Source organism: Heloderma suspectum, chromosome 5 (assembly GCF_057233095.1).
Source record: "Heloderma suspectum isolate Gila_16-S chromosome 5, 16-S_ref, whole genome shotgun sequence".
NCBI classification, from domain to species: domain Eukaryota; kingdom Metazoa; phylum Chordata; class Lepidosauria; order Squamata; family Helodermatidae; genus Heloderma; species Heloderma suspectum.
The window spans coordinates 16,835,679-16,857,919 of record NC_139462.1 but is presented as its reverse complement, the minus strand read 5'-3'; the positions used below and the strand labels follow the sequence as shown (position 1 = coordinate 16,857,919).

At 43.9% G+C, this 22,241-nt stretch overlaps 1 protein-coding gene across 7 annotated transcripts in view; it reads right to left on the bottom strand.

The window, feature by feature from the left end:
• SEPTIN11 (septin 11) overlaps positions 1-22,241 on the bottom strand; it is a 109,005-nt gene continuing 86,764 nt past the window's right edge. For 3 of the 7 annotated variants that reach the window (XM_084855409.1, XM_084855412.1, XM_084855406.1), the window contains exons 9-10: positions 21,653-21,840; positions 8,855-10,531 (exon numbers count right to left, since the gene is read on the bottom strand). In XM_084855409.1, the coding sequence (XP_084711535.1) occupies positions 10,468-10,531; positions 21,653-21,840 (252 nt within the window). In that variant the 3' untranslated portion in view covers positions 8,855-10,467. Of the gene's footprint in view, positions 4,493-8,835; positions 10,532-11,586; positions 11,694-16,764; positions 21,841-22,241 lie in introns of those variants that run through there. The other 4 variants (XM_084855408.1, XM_084855410.1, XM_084855407.1 and 1 more) reach the window with 4 other exon arrangements.

Sequence of the window (22,241 nt, the reverse complement as noted above, 5' to 3'; positions counted from 1 at the left end):
AAAAAAAAATGTATTTTCTCCTTCCCACTTTGTGTGTTCAGACTCTTGGGAAGTGAACATTCAAAAACATATACAATAAAACATGTCCATCAAATGTACAAGATTCCCATTATTGATGTACTTGGAAAAGTGAAACCATTTTTGACACTGAAAGGTGTTAACAAAAGTCTAATGGACAGATATATCATAACACATAATGCTATATTAACACTGTAAGTTGGTTACAAAGGCATTCTGTTAAAAACATAGGATACTTTCAAAATAGGAAGGTAACAAACAAGCTACACCTAAAAAGTTTTAAGGCAGTCAGCAAACTTTAAAAAAAACGAATCACAAAACCCCGCAAAACAGAAGTATACAAACAAAGTATTCCTATGGCTGTTCACAGTTTTATTTTCAATTAATTGGGGGGGCGAGGGGAAGAGAGAAAAGAGAACCCTTCATGTATGTTTCAGGACTACACTGTCAGGCTTCAGCTAGACAGATATAGATAGTACTGTGAATGTAACTGTGGGTTTTCTCCTTTTGATGAAAATATATGGTAAAAAGAAAACAGTTTGACTTCAACGAATGGCAAGTCATAAAGATGCAACTCATATGGACAGGTATAATGAATGGGCACAACAGGTGTGTCAGTTTTTGTAACACTGCAAAACAAAACATTTACAAGCTGATCTACCTACCACCCAATTAAAACAAAGGTTTTAGATACATGATTTCAGCCCCACTGAAGACACTTGCCTGGATTCAGAGTCCCACAGAGAGTTCCTTCCCCTGTGGGTTTCTTTATTCACTTCAGTAGAGGGAAACCTTTAATGTGGCCTGCCCTTTCCATTAAAGCCAACAGGACAGCCCTTGAAGGAGAGAACTCCATGTGCACACAGGCACAATAGATCACAAGGTTGAGGCAACTGGGATTCAGTGGCTTCCATTTGCATACTTTGGCTTTATTTATGCATGCAGCTGTCTGTTATTTACTTTAAAACAAATGTAATGTAACCATCGAGCTGATAACAATGTAAGCAAGCAAGTATCCTAGGCAGCCAAAAAGTGATGTTGGGGCTTTAACCGTACAATACACCTTACACTGCTTCAGACAGTGTAAGGTGGCGCTGCCTGAAACAGCAATGGACTATCAACTAGGGATGTATGCATTGTATATATTCCAAAACACATTCCATCCGTGTTTTGCAGATTGTCAGGTGCCTTTCGTACCATCATCCACTCATTGACAGCATTGGATTTTTTCCAATTTCCCAAAGTCGCACTTGCAAAAATGCACAAATCCCCCTCCCCACCAAATACGTATTTTCATGCTTCAGCCTATGGGGAAAATGTGCATTTTCAGCTAGTGTTTATTTTACATATTTTTCTACAACTAAATTTGAATAAAATTCTGGAAAATAAAACCTGGTCCGCAAGTCTGCAGAATCTGTGCAACTTGGGAAAAGCCGGTCCACTGCAGGATCCATGGATCAGATTCATAGAAATCCAAACTCATTTGATTCCACTGCGGATTTCTCCAACATCTCTACTACTGACACAATACTGCCATTTTTTTGTTGTGCCTGTTGGTACACCTTGTCCCAAGTGTTTATTTGCCCTTGAACCTCATTCATTTTTGTATCACCGAACTAGCTAAAGTTCATGTATCCTGGTCTTAAGAGGTCTATTTGATCCCACAAACACAGCCTTCCCCAGTTTGACACGCTCCAGATGTGTTGGAATATAAAATAGCTGGCTGGGGATTATGGGAGTTGTAGTCCAACACAGCTGGAGGACACCAGATGGGGGAAGCCTGCACTAACAGGTAAACATCTAGTAGCTCATAGCTAGTGTTTTGTCAGAAATGGTTGCCAAGATCTTATTCAAGGTCTGTACTAGATGTACAATATATTTTGTAAAATTACAGCTTCAGTGGTCTGATGCCCTCCCTCCCTTTCCTCCCCAGTCTATGTTTGGCTCCAGCTTTTATTTTTATTTTATTAAGAGCCCCGCCTTCCTTCATTAGACCAGTTCCAGCTGGTTCCCGATGAGGATAGCTGACAGGATATTTTCTAAAGGGCAGTGTAAGCAGTCTGAACACATGTGTGCTGGCCTAAAAACAAATGCCTGTGAATGCAAGAAGCGTGTGTGCGAGCCACTTCTGCCACATTTAAAATGCTGGATGTGTTTTCATGGGAACTTTGGGAGTTGCCTCATGGGACTGATCCATGTTCGGAGATCAGTGTTCCCTATTTTAGCACCTGGGAACTGAAGCTGTGTGTTATTCCCCTTTTAGAAGGGGATTTTGGAGGACCTCGGCAAGTTGGCAAAGTTTTGAGTAAGCACGGCCACTGCCACTTATACTCACCTTTTAACGGGAAATATAAAGTCAGTTACAGATCATCCTGGATGATGCTCGTGAGATTATAAATGTTCAAGCCGTGTACTTCAACAGGGGAAGTTAGCTGCCTGGCATGACTGGCAAAGCTGACCTTCCTGTGTCATCATTACTCCCACATTTCTGAAGTAAGGTCAACCCCACTGTGGGGCCAGATGCTAGAGACAGTCAACGTCCCAATGGATGCAGCCATCATATGGTGCTGGTGATCTGAAAACACCCACAAGGAAGAAGCAAGCAAGGTAAACTTGCAGTGGGCGAGGCATTTTGGGGGGTCATTCTTGCCTTTTGATATTCAGGATAGGACTTCCAAGGACTTGCAATGCTGAAGGAACTATTTCTCCACTGTGGCCAGTTGGTTTCAACAGAAGATAGGCCAATGCTGAGAGCTTTTCAAAACCCTGCTCTTCATGAATACCCATCACACTTTACACGGATGCAAACCAAGGCCATGAATCCATGTGAAGTAGTGCTTCGAGCACCCAATGTTAGAGGGAGGATACCATTATGCTGCCTTCAGTCCCTTTGTCTGTATGCCATTTTCATTCATGAAAGAGCTCCAGTGCAGAGCAAGTTTTGCATCAATGACAAAAATGTCTAAGGCTGCAACTCTACAATACCCTGGCAGTTGGACTGTCACTGATGTCTTACTTCCATGAGTTTAGCCCAAAAACATTTGCATCTAGTTTTCCTTCTCTTTTTATATTGAGCATTTCTGCCAAAAATAAGTGAATGGCAGCCTTATCAACACTTCGGACTTTTCTGTCTAAACCCGTTAGAAGCAGCCAAATACTAGATTTAGAATTTACACAGGGGCCAGTCATCATTTCTCCACACATTAGTTTCAAAGACAGGATACTGAGCTAGGGTTATGGTTGGTCTCATTCAGAAAGGTTATGTATGCGCTTTTTTAAAAAAAATCCTGCCTATTCTCCAAGTCTCAAGGCAGGTATCAATACATTAAAACATATATAAAGGAGGAAATAAACAGATATGCATGCTTATTAAAGCAGGGCTTCTATTAAGCTGTGATTTTTTTCGAAAGGGAGTTGAGAGTCTATTAATGAAACCTGGGTGTTCAGGTCAGAAACTGGCAGGTAAACGAAAGTTGAAGTGGGCTGCTATCATGTAAAAAAAATAATAATTCAGAGTTAGAGCATTATGAAAGTCTTGTTGCTGGACTGAAATTGGGAGCGGCTCCTCCCACTGAAGGAGCAAGCCCCAAATCCTCTGCATAGCTCTGCCTCCAAAACAGCGGGAGGAGTAACCCACTTTGAGATAACTGTCACCACTGAAAGTGAACTCAGTTTTCAACATCTGAATACCAAGCCGCTTTACTTGGGAGTACGCCCCAACGATCCCTTAATGAAGCCTATTTAGAGATCAGATTAACAACACAATCCTAAACATCTATCCTTCAGTGGGACTCATTGACCCGGTTTGCATGTAATGGCAAATCCTGGGTTAATTAACCCAACAACAAATTATGGGTTAATCTCTGGCTTGTTTAGCCCCTAAACGTGCAAACTGGGCCATTATCTCATAAGTATGTATAGGACCACAAGCTTACACTGCAAACCTATGTACACTTACTTGGAAGTGACACCCATTGACCTGGATGGCATTTCTGACAGAACATGGACAGGATCAGGCAGTAATTCAAATAAATTGGATTTCTTTCCAAGTTAGGAGCTTTTATGATCAGGAGGGCATCCTTCCATTCGAAGCATGGCCCTGATCCAGAGAAAAGCTAGTTGCACTTATGTTCACCATTAAAAGCTTGGGGATGAAAGTTATTTCTGACTCAATTATCCCATTGATCTCAAAGTAAGTTAAATTTGTCTAATTGTTGCTGGATTGAAGTCAGTATGCTTAGGATCTATTTGTTAATCCCTTTAGACTGCACTGGCCAATGAACTATTTTGCCAAAATAACCCGAGAATGTCTCCGCAGCCCTACCCATCACAAACACACGCATTTGCAAAACAGCCCTCTCCGTTCATTCCAAAGGTGGGAAGAACAGTCTTCTGCAGCTATACTTACATGCAAAGGTGAAAGCACATCCAAAAAGCTTTGAGGAGACATTATTCCGTGCAGAGCCAAGGATTACTGTGAAGAAAGGCATAGATACAGAAAGGAAAAGCAAGTGCAGTAGTGAGCAAACTAAACATGGTCCAGGGAGTGACTAAAGCAGGGTGAGATCCTGGCTTCATGGCTGTTCATTAGTGCCCTGATGCAGCTAAAGGGATCCATGAACATAAGCTGTCTTCTGCCCATGTCTCACTTGCTGCATCAGGACCCAGGACTGCAGATCTGATGCACATCCAAATGCACACTGGAACTTGCATAGGAGTGTGGATGATGTCTATCCGTACTGACCTTACAATGGGACACGCATTCAGATGCACACCCACATTCAGGTACAACTGGGCACTTTAAAAGCATGATTAGAGTTGGATTGGAGTTTTGGTCAAGAAATTACTTATGGGGCTTTTTGGCGGGGGGAGCACGGAATGAGGGAGAAAAAGATCTTATGATTTCCAAGAACAAATGCAATCCCCTGTATAAATGGGCCAGGAAGAAAAAAACAATTGAAAAAGAAATTACTACAGAAGATGGGATGAATTTGGCAAGGAGGGCTGAATCTGAGATATGTAGCAAGATTTAGAGTCTGACAACAGCAGAGCACTGCAGCTTGTTGTCTTTCATCTCTGCCCTAGCAGTGCCCAGGTATTGCATGGACAACTGTTTTTATGAAACCACTCCCAGTTTCTACTGTATCTAAACCTATAAACACCGGGGACAGACATTCTTGGGGACAGGAGCCCCGCATCCCCCTTAAGGGATGTTCTTGATAATGCAAAGTCAGCCTACATTACTATCCACAAAACTAAACTGGGCTGATTTTCTAACCACTGGTGGAGAGCAGGGGAGAGAGACACTCTTTACTCATCTGTAAGCCCAACATAGCTACTCAACTGGCCTCAGCAGTTGCTTATTAGAACAGGGGTTGTTGACAGAGTCTTCATCAAGATAAACTTTTCCTTCTTTACTGTCCTTTCCCACAAAACCCACCAGCTTTCGGCTTACAAATAAGGAATATTTCTTATAAGGAATACTTATTTCTTATATTTTCAGCTTGTCCATAAGGAATATTTCTTATAAATAAGCCATGACGTAGTTACAGCTGGATTACACCATGTCGAGTTACAGGCTTGAGAACAGCCCCCCTCCCAATGTCACTGGCTGTTACCACATGGGGTCACATTTGTAAGATATAGGCCTGGTGCTTTGTTGGGGGCTATGCAATTCATAGGATGGAGCAGTCGTGTGCCTCTCTCATCCACCACACATAGGCCTGGTTCGCACATAATGACAATCCAAGCAGGAGCAGCTAAACAACCCAAGAGGAATACTCCATGGTGTACAAGCCAGGAACTCTGGCTTGGCTCTCCCACAGTAAGCCAGAGGAAGAACCATGGTTATTTCTCTGGCTTGTTGGAGGAGAAACAAGCCAGAGCTCCTGGTTTGCATATCATGCTTCTAATGGACCAAATGTCCCTGCATTGTTTAGCCACTCCTGCTTGCAGCAGGAGCAGTCAGGCAGAGTGCACCAGCATACTGCCTTGTTCACAACCCACAATTACTTTTTACAGTTGTTACGTGTGAACCAGCCCATATTGTAACATGTTGCCCAATAAGCACAGTAATTCCTCATGTCTCCTTTTTTGGGGGAGTGGAAATACTTCTGCGTATACAGGCTTCCACAAAGAGTGGTTGCCACACATTATTTTAGGGGTGTGGAGACAGGAAAGGCATTTATCTGTTCCTCCACCACACAAATTGCATTAGTAGCCTGAATAGGGACATAGTCAAAATCTGAGAATTGACAAAGGCAACTGCTTTAGAATGGATGTACACAGTTGACTACTAACGTACCATGGCTCGCACATAATAGCACTTATCTACTCACCAGTGGTGACTTATGAACTGTCTCCAGGTAAGCAGGTAGGGAAGCTTTTGTAAACTGAAAACAAAGGGGTTCTTTTGGGGTGGGGGAGGCTCTTGATGTCCCACAAATGGTTTACCCTGGTGTAAGTGGGCAGGTGGGCTTATTTGCCTGCCAGTATTTGGCAAGTCAGTTGTCTGTACTGTCTCTTCTCCAAGCAGGGAGGAGAATTTTATCACCCCCTGTTTGTTTTGGATGTCTGATCAGATGCGGAACTATGGTCAAGTTTTCCTTGCAGCTTGGCAGGATGTCACAAATGACCAACTGGCCAACTAGTTACACACTGTGATAAGTTAAAGTTGGGTAAATGGATGTCCATCTCTTTCCCCCGACCAGAATTAATGTGGGAATTGGGCGTAACTTGGAAAGCACCCTGAACATCTCTCAGAAGGGGTCTCTTAAGTTAAAGAGGAGAAACAAAGCTGACAAATTAAGCAGGCACAAAAGCCGGTTAAAAATAGGACACGTACAGACATGGCTAGTGGAAGCACACCATACAAGCATTCAAGCTCCAGAAAACCTGAACATATATTTGCACAGAGAGCTGAAGCAGCACATGGTGAGGAAACTGGCTCCTTCTGTTCAAGGCCGAGAGAGTTTAAGGGTTAGCTGCAAAGATCACTGTGTTTTATCTGGACTGCTTTGTGGGGTCCCTCCTATCAGCTCTCACACCTGAATTACAACATAGCACAATTCTGTCTTTTGCTGCTTTGCCTCCACCATTGGGCAGGAGTCAGCCATCTTGAAGCTTCACCCAGAACCATGTTTAGGCAGTGAAGGGTCCAACCCCCTCACAGATTAGCTTTTGCATTCATTAAGAGCAAGGGAAGGAAAAATAAAAATCCACCTCAGCAGGTTTGGCAGGAGCAAGAAGGTTGGAATGTGAAAGGTGGGCAGAGACGCAGGTGACTAGTGTGATTTCAAAGAGTGCTTAAAAAGGTAAAAAACCAGGAGACTACCTAGACAGGAGAAGAGGAGATGTTGGCAGTACATCAGCAGTAGAGAAAGCGATCCGGGAGTCAGAGGGTTAATAGGGGTCACCACCTCTTGGAACATATCAGAAAGGAAAAGATTCTGTCCAGCACAGAAAAATACAAACAATTAAACACTTTAGTCAGTTTCACAGCAATGAAAGAAGAAAATGAAGGAGGAGGCCTTAACTGGTGATATTTTATTTGTGTATCTGCCTTGGTTGTTGGCACAGGCTGTTTAAAAATGCTGAAAGTAAAAGTAGTCCTGACAAGACAGTTCTCTTCTCTCGCAACTCTACTTCTACACTATACTAGTTTAAGCAGGTTTTAAACTGGCCCAACTGTCATGGCACCTCCATCCCCCAAGAAACCTGGGAAATGTGGTTTTAACAAGGGTGTTTAAATGAATGTCACTGGAACTGCAAGACAGATTCTTTCTGCCCCCATCCTACAACTGGACTTAGCCTGCCACACAGTACCGAATGGGCACCAACTGTCATCTTAACTAATTATCCATCTGGCTCATCAAATGTTGCTGCCACCCATCAAAAACACTGCACATGTCTCCACAGAAAGCCAGGCTACTGTAAGTAATTCACTTTCCTCCAGGTCCCGCACAATCCCGAAGCCTCACTTTCACACTACGCTGACTTTCGACTTGTCAAGTTTTCATTGTGTAGATCCTGAAAAGGCCATTTCCCATATTACAGAAGAATGGTTTTGCCCCCTGCACTCAGTGCACACTTAGGTGCAGGGGGCAAAACATGTGCACCTGCATGCCACGTGTGCTTCCACACACCCATTTGTCAGCTTCACAATTTACATTTTTGGGTGTACGCTTAAAAAGAGAGAAAACCTCAGGTCTACATCCAAAATTGTGTGAGGAGGCTCTCGCTCAGGCAGCAGGTAACTATGACCCCTGGTCTGCCAATAAAACAGAAGGAGGTGATGATCCAAAGTATATCACAAAGGAGGGAAACAGGTTCTTGGGATGCAAAAATAAATGTATTGTAGGAAGCCCAATGTATTTCGGCCTTTTTCTTATTTTTAGCCCTTCCTCAGAGGGCTGTAATAGCGACCCAGTAGACTGACACAGGAGACAATCTTTTGCTGAAAAAATTCTGCAGATGTTTTTTTTCTACTGCAGCCCACTGAAGAAGGCCTAAAAATAAGAAAAAAGTCAAAATGATTTGCCCCCCTACTCTACCAATGCCTCAGTCCATCAGCCTATCCTGCCCCCCAGATGTTTGAGTTGATCAGCTGGGAGTCTGACGAGGCCCACCCTTGCAGCAGCAATGCCTACAGCAACCTTGTAGGCCCCTTCCAACCCTACTATTCTATGATTCTATGAACCCCATCAGAGCTTCGCCAATAATAAGTCCAACACATCTGGAGGGCACCAGGCCAAGTAAGGAACAGACACTTACAGGAACAGACACGTATAAGCTAAATCTTTACACCATGCTCCTATTCCTGCATGAATTTAGGAAGATACATAGTACTATTTATTTAAGATCAGGCAACAAGATACAGAAATAACAGTCATCATCATTCATAAAGTTAAGCCCTAAGGGAATGGATTTCACTTCCCCATGTCAGTATAAGTGTGCCACTAATTCCTTAAGTAATTCCTCGACCGTGGGAAGCTTATTAACATTCTGAAGAGGGTGCTATTGTGCTATCTGGTGCTCTTACGGCCTTCTTTACATCAAGTCACTTGGGGTGGAATATCCTCCATCCATCAAGCATTTGCTGCTCTGGTTTGGACAAACGCTGCATTCGTTAGTTACATCACCTTTGCAGAGAAGTTTGGTTAAAGAGAAATGGAGCTTGCCAGGGGCATGTTTAAAAGGTCAGCACCCATGGAATCCATCGTGCATGTGAAAAACCATGCAAGGTCAGTGAATGGCATGCAAGAAGCCCTCAGCAGTAGGACTTCTATGAATTACCAACCATTTCTAGAAGAAACCCTAGACTGCGTGAAACTAGTGGGGTTAGGACACAATGGGACCACTGAAAGACCCTTACTCAATTCTATTGTGGCCATTTGCTATAAAGGTGGTACCACAGGATTACTTAGACTGTTATTTCAAGGTGGGAGCAGAAGGAGTGCAATCCAACCCTTTGAGAGTAAGCAGAGCTGGTTCCCCCTTTCTGCAGGCCTTCAGGCACATTTGTGGTCCACAAAGTTGTTGCGGGATAGTGAAAGCATGCTTGATGGGATGAGGAGGAGAATAGGATGTGCAAAAACACCCTGGGGCTTTTTGTACCATCACAGAGGATTCTGGGACACCCCTCACATAGGCCTGGAGATGGCACGCTGCCTCTGACCACACCAAGGCTTGCCTGGTCTGGCCAGAGAACCAAGATGGCAGCACTAGCTCTCTGTGGGTGTGCCTCATAAAACACCTGCAGATGCCCAGCTCCTTCAACCTCTTTCCCTGCCCAGTAAAGCAAGTCATGAAAAATAATATTTGCGTCAGGTCTCAAAGCAGAGACTTCCTGTCTCTAAGAGTCTGGGGACAGCAAAAGAGTAGGCTGAAGTGCTGCTCCAATGGTCCCTCTGCCCAACCTTCTCTTCTGCTTGCTCCAGGACACAAATAGGGTCCTGCTTGCTACAGACCCCCTCAATGCCTCTGGGATTTTGAAAGCGACGGACACAGTCTGGGTCAGTGCTTGGCAACCCCAACTCAATTTCCACTTGACCCAGTCTTCTCTGAAGCAACAATAAAGGCTAGGGACAATACCCGCACACACCCCGGCCAAGAAAGATAGCCATGCTGGTCCATGAGATAAAAAATCCAAAATCCACAGTTAGGTGATAGCTTTATTTGGAGCAACCAAAATTCCACAAAAATGTGGAAGCTTTTGAGTTTTCCAGAACTCTTCAGGCTGAGTGGCACAAAAAGCAACGGATGGGAGAAGTCACGTAGCCTGATGAAGAGTTCTGGAGAACTCAAAAGCTTGCACTTGGGAATAAAGTTTATTTTGGTTGGGAATAAAGGTTACGTTTGTGATGGAGATAATCATGGATATCTCCAGAGAAACCCTACAGTTCTTCTCTGCTGGATCTTCACATTACCTTTGTGGTTTTTCAGAGAGCTTCATTCATACAACTGTGCATTCCTGTAGATTCCTGGACTCGTGTTGCCTTCGTTACTGCTAGCTCTAGAAAATCGTTACAAGATTTTTGTACAAAAAGCTATCCACAATAAGCCAGTGCAGTATGAATGAACTGCACTGTACACAGTTAAAATTCTTGATCGTGGTTATTTGTGGTTATAACCCTCCCCCATACAATGGGACTGTGACACTAATCCAAAGAACCACACAGCAATATGTACATGCAGTGGGACGTTCAATATTTTAAACCTAAGCAGCAGCCCCTCTGTACTAAAACTTATTTTGAAGGACAATCAAGGCATGATCCAGTCATTTTTTATAAAATAAACCCCAAAGCTCTCATGGACTTCAATGGTAGAAAAAATTGGGCATGTGCTTTACAGTGCAATCCTGTATGTATCTGCTCAGCAGCAATCCCCATTGAGTTCAATGGGGCTTACTCCCACGTAAGTGTGTACAGCGAGGGGTGGGGACCCCCCTATGCTTCCCAAATTCTGTTTAAAAAAATTAAAAATTGCGATGGGGGAGAGGGAGGGGAAATGTTGTCTTGATGCTCTGTAGCCACTACAGACACCATTTTTAAATTTGTAAAAAAAAAAATATATATATATATATATATATATATATATTTTCCACCCACTGTGGGCAGGGCAAGTATGCATCCTGTGGGGGGTGGGGTGTCCAGGGAGCAGAAATGGCCCCCGGACCACCTGCAGTTGCCCACCCCTGGTGTAGAGGATTGCACCCAGTTCTCCCATTAAAACCACTGGAACTTTAAAGGGCTTCGTTGTAGCTGGATGCTGCCCCCACTTTGCAGTACATTGTTGCAGCGGTGTGGTGGAGTTTGCCATTCCAAACAGAAAAATTCTGTGTGAGCAGCCCTCGTTTCATGCAGCTTATGGGGCTCTCTGGATCATGACCCAAGCATAAGGTGTGAACAAGACCCAAGTTAAAACTGTTGCAATGGAGTTCTTGCTCCCATTTCAAAGCATTTTACCATTTCTGTTCTCCTGAGAAACAAAGAAACAACCCAATAAAGCCCAGTGCCAGATGCCCCCTGCTTCACCCACCCGCCCCATTATTATTGAGTTATTAATAAGATTTGTGTTTAAAAGAAAAAAAAATAAGATGGCTGAAACACATTACTGCAAAAGCAGGTGAATGCAGGAACATCCTTTGACTTGGCAGGCTTTATGTGAAGCTTGAACTGCAAATTAAAAAACAAAAATGAGAACAGAAATGTTAGAAATAATAGCAACTCAAAAAGAGGGGGAAACTAAAGAAGGAAGAGGGGAGGGGGGAGACAAGCAAGCTGATAACAGCTTCTTGCTCCATGGCGGAGGCTCATGCAAAGGGATGATTATGGAATGAAAAAAACACTCCTTAACACTTAAAATCCATGCTAATCTATATTGCGCTGAAAGCAGGAAAACGCAGCAGCAGAGATAAAAAAAGACAAGCCAAAGCTACAAAGCATTTTTAAATTTAGGGATTTGTCTGGCAAAATGGGATGACCTAGAGGTAGCGTGGCATGCTTTGACTGGCCATTCAATGCATTTCACCCATTAACGCTCCCATCTAGAAGGTGACATAAGAAGCTGCACTCCACTGGTCCATCTACCCGTCTACTCTGCTGGCTTAGTGAAGGGCCACAGCTCAGTGGTAGAGCACATGCTTTACATGCTAAAAAAAGGTCCTGGGTTTAATCCCAGGCATCTTCTGGTAAGGCTGCAAAAGCCCCTATCTGAAATCCTAGAGAGCCACTGCCAGTCAGCGGCAATAATGCCGAGCTAGACGGAGAAATGGTCTGAATAAGGCAGCTTCCTATGTCCCTCCAAGTTCTCAGGGAGAGGCCTCTCCCAGCTGTGCTACTGGGAAGCCTTTCAATTGGGAATGCCAGGGATCGAACCTGCGGCCTTCTCTACGGGTCCTCCTTAAATGAGCACATGGGTCTCTTGGGCATGGGCAGCACCATTCATTCAGACAAAGGGAACAGGGCCTAATGTGCAACAAAATATATATGCATATTGGTTCCTTCTATTGGGACGAGTGCAAAGCTGTTGCAGACAGCGGAAGACCACACATACCTTGGACAGATTGGAATATAAACATATCATTGCAATTCAGAAAACATATTTGTGCAACGTACTGTACTTTTTAATCAAATACCTTACTTGAGAGCTCAGACAACATTGGGCAACTCAGCCACTAAGTGCCTTGGGAAGGATCTTTAGCAATACTTATTTAATGAACAAGCTACACGACTCCCAGAATTAAGCAAGCTAGTGCATTTAAAATCATAGCCAGAGAATGCATGCTGCAAGAGTCCATCTCACATGCAGTGGTCAGAGGATGCAGCTTTTTCTGGACTATACCAGGAACGTATCTGGTTTCAATGCTCTATGGGGGAAAACCTCCCTGCAAATGGAAAACTAGCACACCAGGGAGAAGGCTAGTCTAGTGAACCTTTCTCCCTGATATGCTAGCTTTCTATGTGCAGGGATTCCCCCATTCAACTGCTGGTTTCCACATTAAAGAAAATAAACTGAGCCAAGAGACTAAGTCAAAGGTCTTAACCCAAGTGCGGGGAACCTTTTTGCTCTCAAGGGCTGCATCTGTTGGGGTCTGAATGCTGGCGCTTTTCTCTCTTTCTGCCATCTGCTTTTCTCTCTTTCCCCCTCCTTTCCCAGCAGGCTGCCATGATAGGGACAGATTGGTCTTGCCGGAGGTCTGAACTGATCACTTGCAGAGGGTCTTTTACTTGTCTTAAAGTAACAGAAGCCTCCCAGCAGAGCCAAACAGAAGATGTCCTGTGATGCCTAGGAAGACTGTAAATCGTGGAGGAAGATCTGCAAGTGAGGGCAGACATTTCTCCTTGTGGTTCTGGAAGCCTTGTGGGTGTTGGCAAGACTGACAACCAAGCAGGTAACTGGGCCACTCAAAACACAGAGACAAAGTTCCATTGATGGAGCCTCTAACAAAAAAATTGCAATAACTGGTTTATTCTAATTAAATCATTATTCCACAGGAAACAATGACAGATGGATGGATTAATGGAATGAAAAGAGCTCCAAAACAAATATTTGAGACAAGCAAATCCGATCAAATATGTAAGGAAAAAAGCAAGTAGCGACAGGTCAGAAATTACTTGTGAATTTATTCTTTTCAGCCTTAAAAATCGATGTGTTAGCAGTGCTGCCTCTTCAAGAATCAGAAATAATTTCACTATTCATAATACCTGGGTGTCTTCTGAAATATTCAAGTATTTCAGAATGGTTTAGGGTTAATCATTGTGCTTTTAAACACTCTTGATTTCAGTCTGGACATTTTGTTGTTAAGAATTAGAAATCTATAAGGAGTGCTGTAAGTGAAAGTATCCACTGTCGTTTGAACTGCTAAAAACGAACATGGATTTGAACTAAGTAAAACTAAGCAAAAAGCTAAGCAAACTAAGAACTAAGCAAAAAAATGAGAATTTGACTTAGGTCAGGTCTTTGGTCTTATCCCCAATCCTAATCCCTAAGCTTCTGCCCCTACATAAAACCATAAGATCCTCACGAGATCAGACCAACATCCTTACTGGATTACACCATCTACTCCAGAATCCTGTTCCAATATTGGACAGACAGATTCCTCCAGAACTTCACAAGCAGGATTTATATTGTGCTCCTTCCACTGTTACATTTCTCAATCCCAATTCCTATCAAAATCGAGGAGCATACAAGCCTAAATCCTACAGTGTCCTCTCCCCATCCCAAACCAAATTCTGTACCTACGGTAAAGCTGACACGTTATACTTATCTACCAAACAATGGCACTTCTGAACCCATATGCTTAGTAAAACCAAGACGCAGAAACCGAGTTATGTCAAACCTTAAAGTTATGATCTGTGCACTCTTCATGCTGGTGTCCCCACTAACCCATCCGCCCTCTAACCCCCGCCAGTACCTTCACTGTCTTGTATTTTGGCCTCTCTGCCATGGGAGCCAGAGGTCTACACCTCTCCTAGCAAACCTGAGCCACCACAGGCTTATGGGTCATGGGGGTCTTAGACTGGGTCAGACCACTGGTCCATCTATCCCAGTATTGTTGTCCATGAGTGGTAACAACTCTCCAGGCTTTTAGGCAAGGGTGTTTCCTAGCCCTACCTGGAGATGCCGGGAGTTGAAACTGGGACTGTCTGCATGCAACGCAGGTGCTCTACTACTGAGCTACGGCCCCTTCCCAAGTTGGGAGCTGTTGACTGCTCCAACTGCACAGGGTTGCTGCGGAGATATATAATTGTATGAAGCATACTGAATTACATCCCTCTAGACCGGTACTGCTTACTCCAAGTGGCAGTTCTTCTCCAAGCTCTTAGGCAGAAGGTCTTTCCTAGCCCCATTACCTGAAATCCTTTAACTGGAGGCCGAACCTGGGAGGTTCTGCATGCAAAGTATGCATCCTTCCACTGAGCAATGCTGCTCCCCCAAAGCTATGACGCATGTGGTATCCTGGAAAGTACTATGCAAATATTCTGCTTCTATACTCCACACGGTATAAAACTTCAGCCGCCCAATTCCCACTATAGATTAGCATTCCAGTGCACTGAGTTTAAGAGGGAAGTCATGCTGAGAGCATTGCACAGGTTAGTCTGCTATCAGCCAACATAACACTGTGGTCATGCTATCGCGGTTTTGGTACCAGGAGAAATCCAAACCCTTACCTAGGCAAACTGCAGCATTTCATTAGAGGGCAGAAACAAAACAAACAAAAAAGCATTTTAAAAGCAGAAATCCAGCCCAGACTGCGACACACACATTTTCTCACTTTACCGTTTAAACTTTTAAAGCATCTGATAGCAAGTGAAAGATTAAAAGGCACTTCTGACCACCATCAGACCCTAAAGCAGACTGATGATTCTCAGAGAAAAAAAGGCTGTCTGCACAGAAAGCGATTCTCTGCAGGAAACTGCATGCAACCCATCCGTGGGTTCATTCCTGACATGTGGTGAACAGAGACACTCTGTCAGTCTTGTACCTGCACTGAAACCTCGTGAGCGAAAGTTGGGAGCCATCTTGAGGCACAAAGGACACTAATTCCTGTAAATGGCAGGCACTAAGAAACCTCTGAATTGCTCAGGCACAGTGTAAACATCAGGGAGGCTGGCCATGTTCCCTTGGCTAGTCAACAGATCAGTACCTTCTGCCCATGTATGCATAGTGTGCATAAGCAAGAAAGACGTGCCCAATCACAGCTTCCCATAACATGCATGTGTAGTGCAACATGTATTAAGGTTGCGACACGACAGTCTAAACATGCAAGAATTCGGCCACATTTAAAGCAGCCCTTAATAGTATGTGTGCAAACCCCATGAGCAACTGTTCCTCCTGTTTGGTAACTGCAGTGACAGAGTACAGCCATGTGGGGGAACTCCAGACATATAAAAGAAAGAATATACATTTGACAAAAGGTTTTATAACCCTGCTACAAAAGCTGCAAAAATAACCTTGATTGTCTCATCTTTCCTCCACCCTCATTTTAAAAAGAGTCATCTTATTGTTGCAGGAAAAAAAAAGTCTTGGAATTTGTCAACGGTGCCTGATAGAATCATATGCTGCAGTGGTCCCCATTTGGCAAGGATGGCTCCCCAATTTCATGGTCCCTGGTAGGCGATGATTTCCCCGAATTTTATTTCTTGGGATGCTTTATAGTGCCATTGCCCTGCCTCATTCATGGAATTTTACGGGAGGCCCCGTTGACATCTTCCACTCATAACCCTCCCATGTTTTCGTGCCGTTTCTTCCGTCTTTTTCCTTACTGCATAAAGTCAGTTAAAGATAAGAAAAAAAGACGGAATTGCTGCACAATGCCTTCTGACTGGTAGCACTAGCAGTCCTCCATCTGGAAGCACACTTGGAAAGCTTTTTGGGATGTCTTTGTAAAAAGGTCATTTGTGTAGAGATACAAGAGTTGTTACGTTCAACTCCCCTCCCCATCAGGCTCTATACATTATATCTCTGAGGAGGAGGATGCATCTCTCATGCCTGCAGACTTTCTCTTAACCTAAAAATTCCAAATTCTTTCAGAAGCTGGATCCTGAAGGCAGAGAGGTCATGCAAATAAAATACATGCAAGGGTGGTTAATTCGCATTACACATTCAGTTTTGACAGCCAGGTTTCTTTACTGCAGCACCTGCACTGCCCTCACAGAGCCCTGCCCTATGTAGGGCATGAACAGTGGGAAACGTCTATTTGGGGTTGCAAGTTTGAAACCCAAGTCATATTTTATTGTTTTTGATATCATCCATTTTATAAAATTCACCAGCACATCTCTTGCATATATCCCAACAATAAAAATGCAGATCTAACCAATAGATGAAAAGTCTGTAGTCAAAGGAAGATGTTTTGTTTTGAAAGAGAGAAGGTGCTGCTTGATAATATAGCACTGATATTATATAAGGGATTGTGCTAATATAGAAAACAATGTATAGCAACCATGGCTTTATCTGGCCTAGGGATCATTTTCAAACTTTTCAGTGCCAGAGAGGACCCCTGGGAGATGTGATGTAATAGTAGGGACATGCCTCTGAGCAGGGACAGAGTGCTTGCCCTTTATCACTGAAGAACCACAACCAGCCCCACATATCTGGGCTTAGGGGAAAAGACAACCAAATCTGAGAAAATGATCCCCAAGCAGGGTTGAGCTGCAACTCTTCCTATTTTAGTAACTGAGAACCCACCTAACACTAAATCCATCAGGAAATTCTCCTCTGCAAGCCCATTTAAATGAATGGGAGTTGTGCAAGAGCACAGCAGAACTTCTTGCTGGATTGCATCCATGCTCCTTAACAATCTCACAATAAAAGGGGTATTATGAACAGGCCAAAAAAGGAGCCAAGAGAAATGCAATAGTGCATACTGGAAATGTGCAACGTTGGGTCAACATTTTTCAAGCTGAAACATCTTCCTGTACTTGAAGTTTTTATATGCACATTCAGCTGAGTCTGAAGACAGACTTCCTCAACTAGGTCAAGCAATCACTAAAATGGATGTTAAGAAGAGATACAGTTTGACTAGCAAAAATAATAATAACAGTGTTTCTTCCATGAAAAGACAGCTTCATAAAAAATAGTTATTCTTTCAAAGAATCCTTCATTTAAAAATAATAATAAAATCTACATATTGGTTGTTTTGTTTTTCCCTGAGGGAAGCCTGGCCAGACACAAATGCTATCAATATGGACTACACTCTGCTCCTTTCCAAACTGCAAATTTGAACTTTAATTATAGCAGAGGGATATCCATGTGTGGGCGCAATCCTATGCATGTTTTGACAAAAAGAAGTCCGACAGCTCCCAGCATTCCCCAGGCAGCTATGCTACCTGGGGAATGCTACGAGTTGTACGACTTTTTTCTGTCTAAACATGCATAGGATTGCACCCTTACTCTGCTGTAGCAAAAACAATACAGAGTCTGAAGACAGACTTCCTCAACTTAAAGACAAATACTCCTTGCGACATGAGCTTTCATGAGGGGCAGCCCACTTCAAAAGACACATAAAGTGTTATCCTCAGTTTGTGCATATCTATATTTCATAGAAGCATGGCAGATCTACTGCGATCCCTTGCATTACATGATATTTGGCCCCACTGTTTACAGTCTTTGTTCCTCCCCTCTTGTTGTTGTTGTTTAGTCGTTCAGTCGTGTCCGACTCTTCGTGACCCCATGGACCATAGCACGCCAAGCCTTCCTGTCCTGCGCTCTCTCCCGGAGCGTGCTCAAGTTCATATTCATTGCATCCGTGATGCTATCTAGCCATCTCATCCTCTGCCGTCCCCTTCTCCTTTTGCCTTCAGTCTTTCCCAGCATCAGGGTCTTTTCCAGGGAGTTTTCTCTTCGCATTAGGTGGCCAAAATACTGGAGCTTCAGCTTCATTATCTGTCCTTCCAATGAGCACTCAGGGTTGATTTCCTTTAGGATGGACTGATTTGACCTCCTTGCAGTCCAGGGGACTCGTAAGCGTCTTCTCCAGCACCACAGTTCGAAAGCATCAATTCTTCAGCGCTCAGCCTTCCTTATAGTCCAGCTCTTATAGCCATACATTACTACTGGGAAAACCATAGCTTTGATTAGATGGACCTTTGTTGGCAAGGTGATGTCTCTGCTTCTTACTATGCTGTCTAGGTTGGCCATAGCTTTCCTCCCAAGGAGCAAGCGTCTTTTAATTTCATGGCTACAGTCACCGTCTGCGGTGATCTTGGAGCCCAAGAAAGTAAAATCTGTCACTGCTTCCATTTCTTCCCCTTCTATATGCCAGGAAGTGATGGGGCCAGATGACATGATCTTCGTTTTGTTAATGTTGAGTTTCAAACCAGCTTTTGCACTCTCCTCTTTCACCCTCAACAAGACGCTCTTGAGATCCTCTTCGCTTTCTGCCATTAGGGTGGTATCGTCTGCATATCGGAGGTTGTTGATAATTCTCCCAGCAATCTTAATTCCGACCTCTGATTCATCCAACCCGGCATTTGTCATGATGTACTCTGCATATATGTTAAATAAGCAGGGTGACAATATGCAGCCTTGTCGTACTCCTTTCCCAATTTGGAACCAATCGGTTGTTCCATCTCTGGTTCTTACTGTTGCTTCTTGACCCTCGTACAGGTTTCTCAGGAGACAGGTAAGGTGGTCTGGTACTCCCATCACTTTCAGAATTTGCCACAGTTTGTTGTGATCCACACAATCAAAGGCTTTAGCGTAGTCAATGAAGCAGAAATAGACGTTTTTCTGGAATTCTCTTGCTTTCTCCATGATGCAGCGAATGTTGGCGATTTGATCTCTAGACACCTCTAGATCCTCCCCTCTAGACACCTATATAATGAGGTACTATACGTCCAACAAAGTGAGCTCTGAACCATGAAAGCTTATGCCTCACCCACCCCCAAAACGGTTAGTCTTGAAGGTGCCACATGACTCTGTTGTTTTAGTTACAGCAGAAACCAAGCTTGGCCAGTATTCAGGACTACTAAGGAAGGAAGGAAGGAAGGAAGGAAGGAAGGAAGGAAGGAAGGAAGGAAGGAAAGGATATGAAGATACCCTTTGGTGGATCAACTTCTCACCAGGAGTGTAGCTAAAAGGATTTTCCATACCAAACGTTTTGTGGGTAATTGGTCTCTGAACCAGAGCACCAGTGACTTACAGATGGACATGTGCAGGGAAGTCATTCCTGTTGCAACTGCTGCTGGCCCAGATGACTAGCAGCATCAGCATGGAAGACAGAGCTGTTGCACCAAACTGGTAATGGCGGTTCTAAACTCTGCAACAAGCCATACCTCTTCAATTAGGTGTTTCCTGTTACACTTGCCAGCAACCATTGCTCAACAGAGCAACGCCACTGTGTACAAAGTAGGTACCTTTTTAGGGGCCATGTCCCACGTTACATTTTTACAATAGGAGATTGCTCCTGCAACTCACTGCCATGATTGCAACGTGTTTAAAAAGGTAACATGCGAAAGGCAAATATATGTGTGCCTATTTATTTATTAAAAGTATTAATAAATCACTTTGCTGTCCACCAAGGGCCTCAAAGATATGTTCAGGTGGATTTATCCTTTGCAATTCACCCTTTTCAATACCCTTGAGACCTTGGCAGTGGCTTGCACGAGCCCTCTGATGTCACAAAAATGTAACGGGTTAGTGCCTGAACAACAGGGTCAAATTGTTAGGTGGCAAGCAAGGCTGTGCAAGTCCCATCATCCTATCCCACATACTTGGTGAACTCAGTGGCCACTTGTACCCCAATCAGGGTGGCCATGTCTCCTTAGAGCGCTATGCATCCAGGACCATATGCACATGGGCAGAGTCATAAGGAAACTGACTGAAGACTAGGCAGCCACCAGAATTAGTAGGTCCACAGAACCATGAAGATGGAAGAGGCAGGGCTCAGCAGTCCTGCTGTAGACTACTGGACACCTGTTAAGAGACCAAGGCCATGCCAGCAATGTTTTTCTCTTTTGCCAAGACCAACGTTGTGCAACAATGCTGCAAATACTTTCTAAAAGGTGACTGTTAAGTGGGAAACATCTTGCCCTTAGATGCTCTACTGAATGTTTTCAAAGTCCTCGGTAGATCCAGGAGTAGCTCAGGAGCCCTGTGAATGCATGGCACTCCCATCGCTCGCAATGGCAGGCAGCCTGATGAGCTTACCAAACCCTTTCTCTGCTTCCACAGCCATCAGTGGCAAAGGCCTGACTGCTTGGGTTGGTCTCACTGCACTGATGCCAGAAAGTTGAATTTTTCCAGTAGGTGTCATATTGCAACAGCAGCACATCCGACGCTATTATCTGATTGCTTTGGCTAGCTTAAGATACAGAATTGGCACCACACAGATAAGTTCACAACATAACTAAAAGTACTGCAAGCTATAACACCCACTCTTTCATATATTCACCTTTGGCACTAAGACTATCCGTGCTGAAAATACCTCTGGGATGGTAGGAATGCATTATTAGCTGGAGCATCAAATATAGTGAAGGGACTAGGCCCCGGGGTTGTGCGCTTCCTTCCCCTGCTCCTGTCATTCACATGTAATTTGCTCTGTGTCTCCTTAGCTGCGGGCAGGGCAGAATTGGGGATTCTCTTTGGCTTTGGGAAGCCAGCAGAAAGATTCTGGGAGCTAATATTTGTCCCTTACCCACAGATAATGCCCAAGGTAATGTCATATCTGTACTAGCCCATCATGGCTTGGGTTTTACACAGTAAGCACAGACTTTTAAAGCATCACTGAGAAAGCCAGGGAGAACTTGAATGCTATAGGTTTTGCTTCAGCAACAGAAATCCACGACTACCGCGAAGTCGGTTCAGCCAACTCCTGGATGGCTCGCTTTCTGTCTCCACCTTCCAATTGCTCTCTCGCTTCTTTGAATAAACTAGTCAGCATTGTAAAATATTATTTAGGTACCCTACATATAAAAAAATAAAATCAAAGTCATATTCCCTCCCCATCCATCCCTCTCGTCTCTTAGAAAAAAATATTTTTTAAAAAAATTCAGTCTGGGTTTAGGAAAAAAGGGGGAGAGGGAAGCCCAGTTTCCAGTCTGATAATGGGAAGAAGCAAATACAGACATGCAACAGAAGACAGCACACTGGAACAGAAGCCCACAGAACTCAACCTGGGGCAACGGCTTACTTTTTCTTGTCCTTGTCTTTCTTGGTTTGTTGAGAGCCAGCCTGTTGGCCCTGTGACTGTAATAGCTGGGCCGCTGCTTTCTTCTTCTGGAAGTTGTTCAGCTCCTCCTCAAGTTCCTTCTTTTTGTCCTCTACCTTCTTCTTCTCTTCTTGGTGAGTCCGCTTTAGGTGGTCAAACTTCTCATGGAGCTGCAAAGATAGAAGGGTAGGAAAATTACATACAAACAATTCTACTGCAAAACTAGAACAGGGGCTCAAAGGAGGGAAGGGACTCTGTGGGCAAACTAGGAACGTTGTGGTGTGCAGTGAGAACTGTTCTCAGGGAGCTACGGGGACTTTGTGCACTCTTCAGGCACAGAAGGAAATAAAGATGTGAAATATCAGCCCCTTTGATTGGCAATCAGTTTAAAGCCTGCGGATTGGCCAGGCCTAGCATAAATACTAGGAGCCTAGCCTTGCCCATCAGCGGAGCAGTATCTTTTACCTGCTGAACTTTAAGCGCAAGCCTCAGCCATGTCTTGCCCCCGCCCTTGCTAAATCTACAGCTCAAGATCCAACAAGTGACCTCAGTGACTGTGGTCTGGATTCAG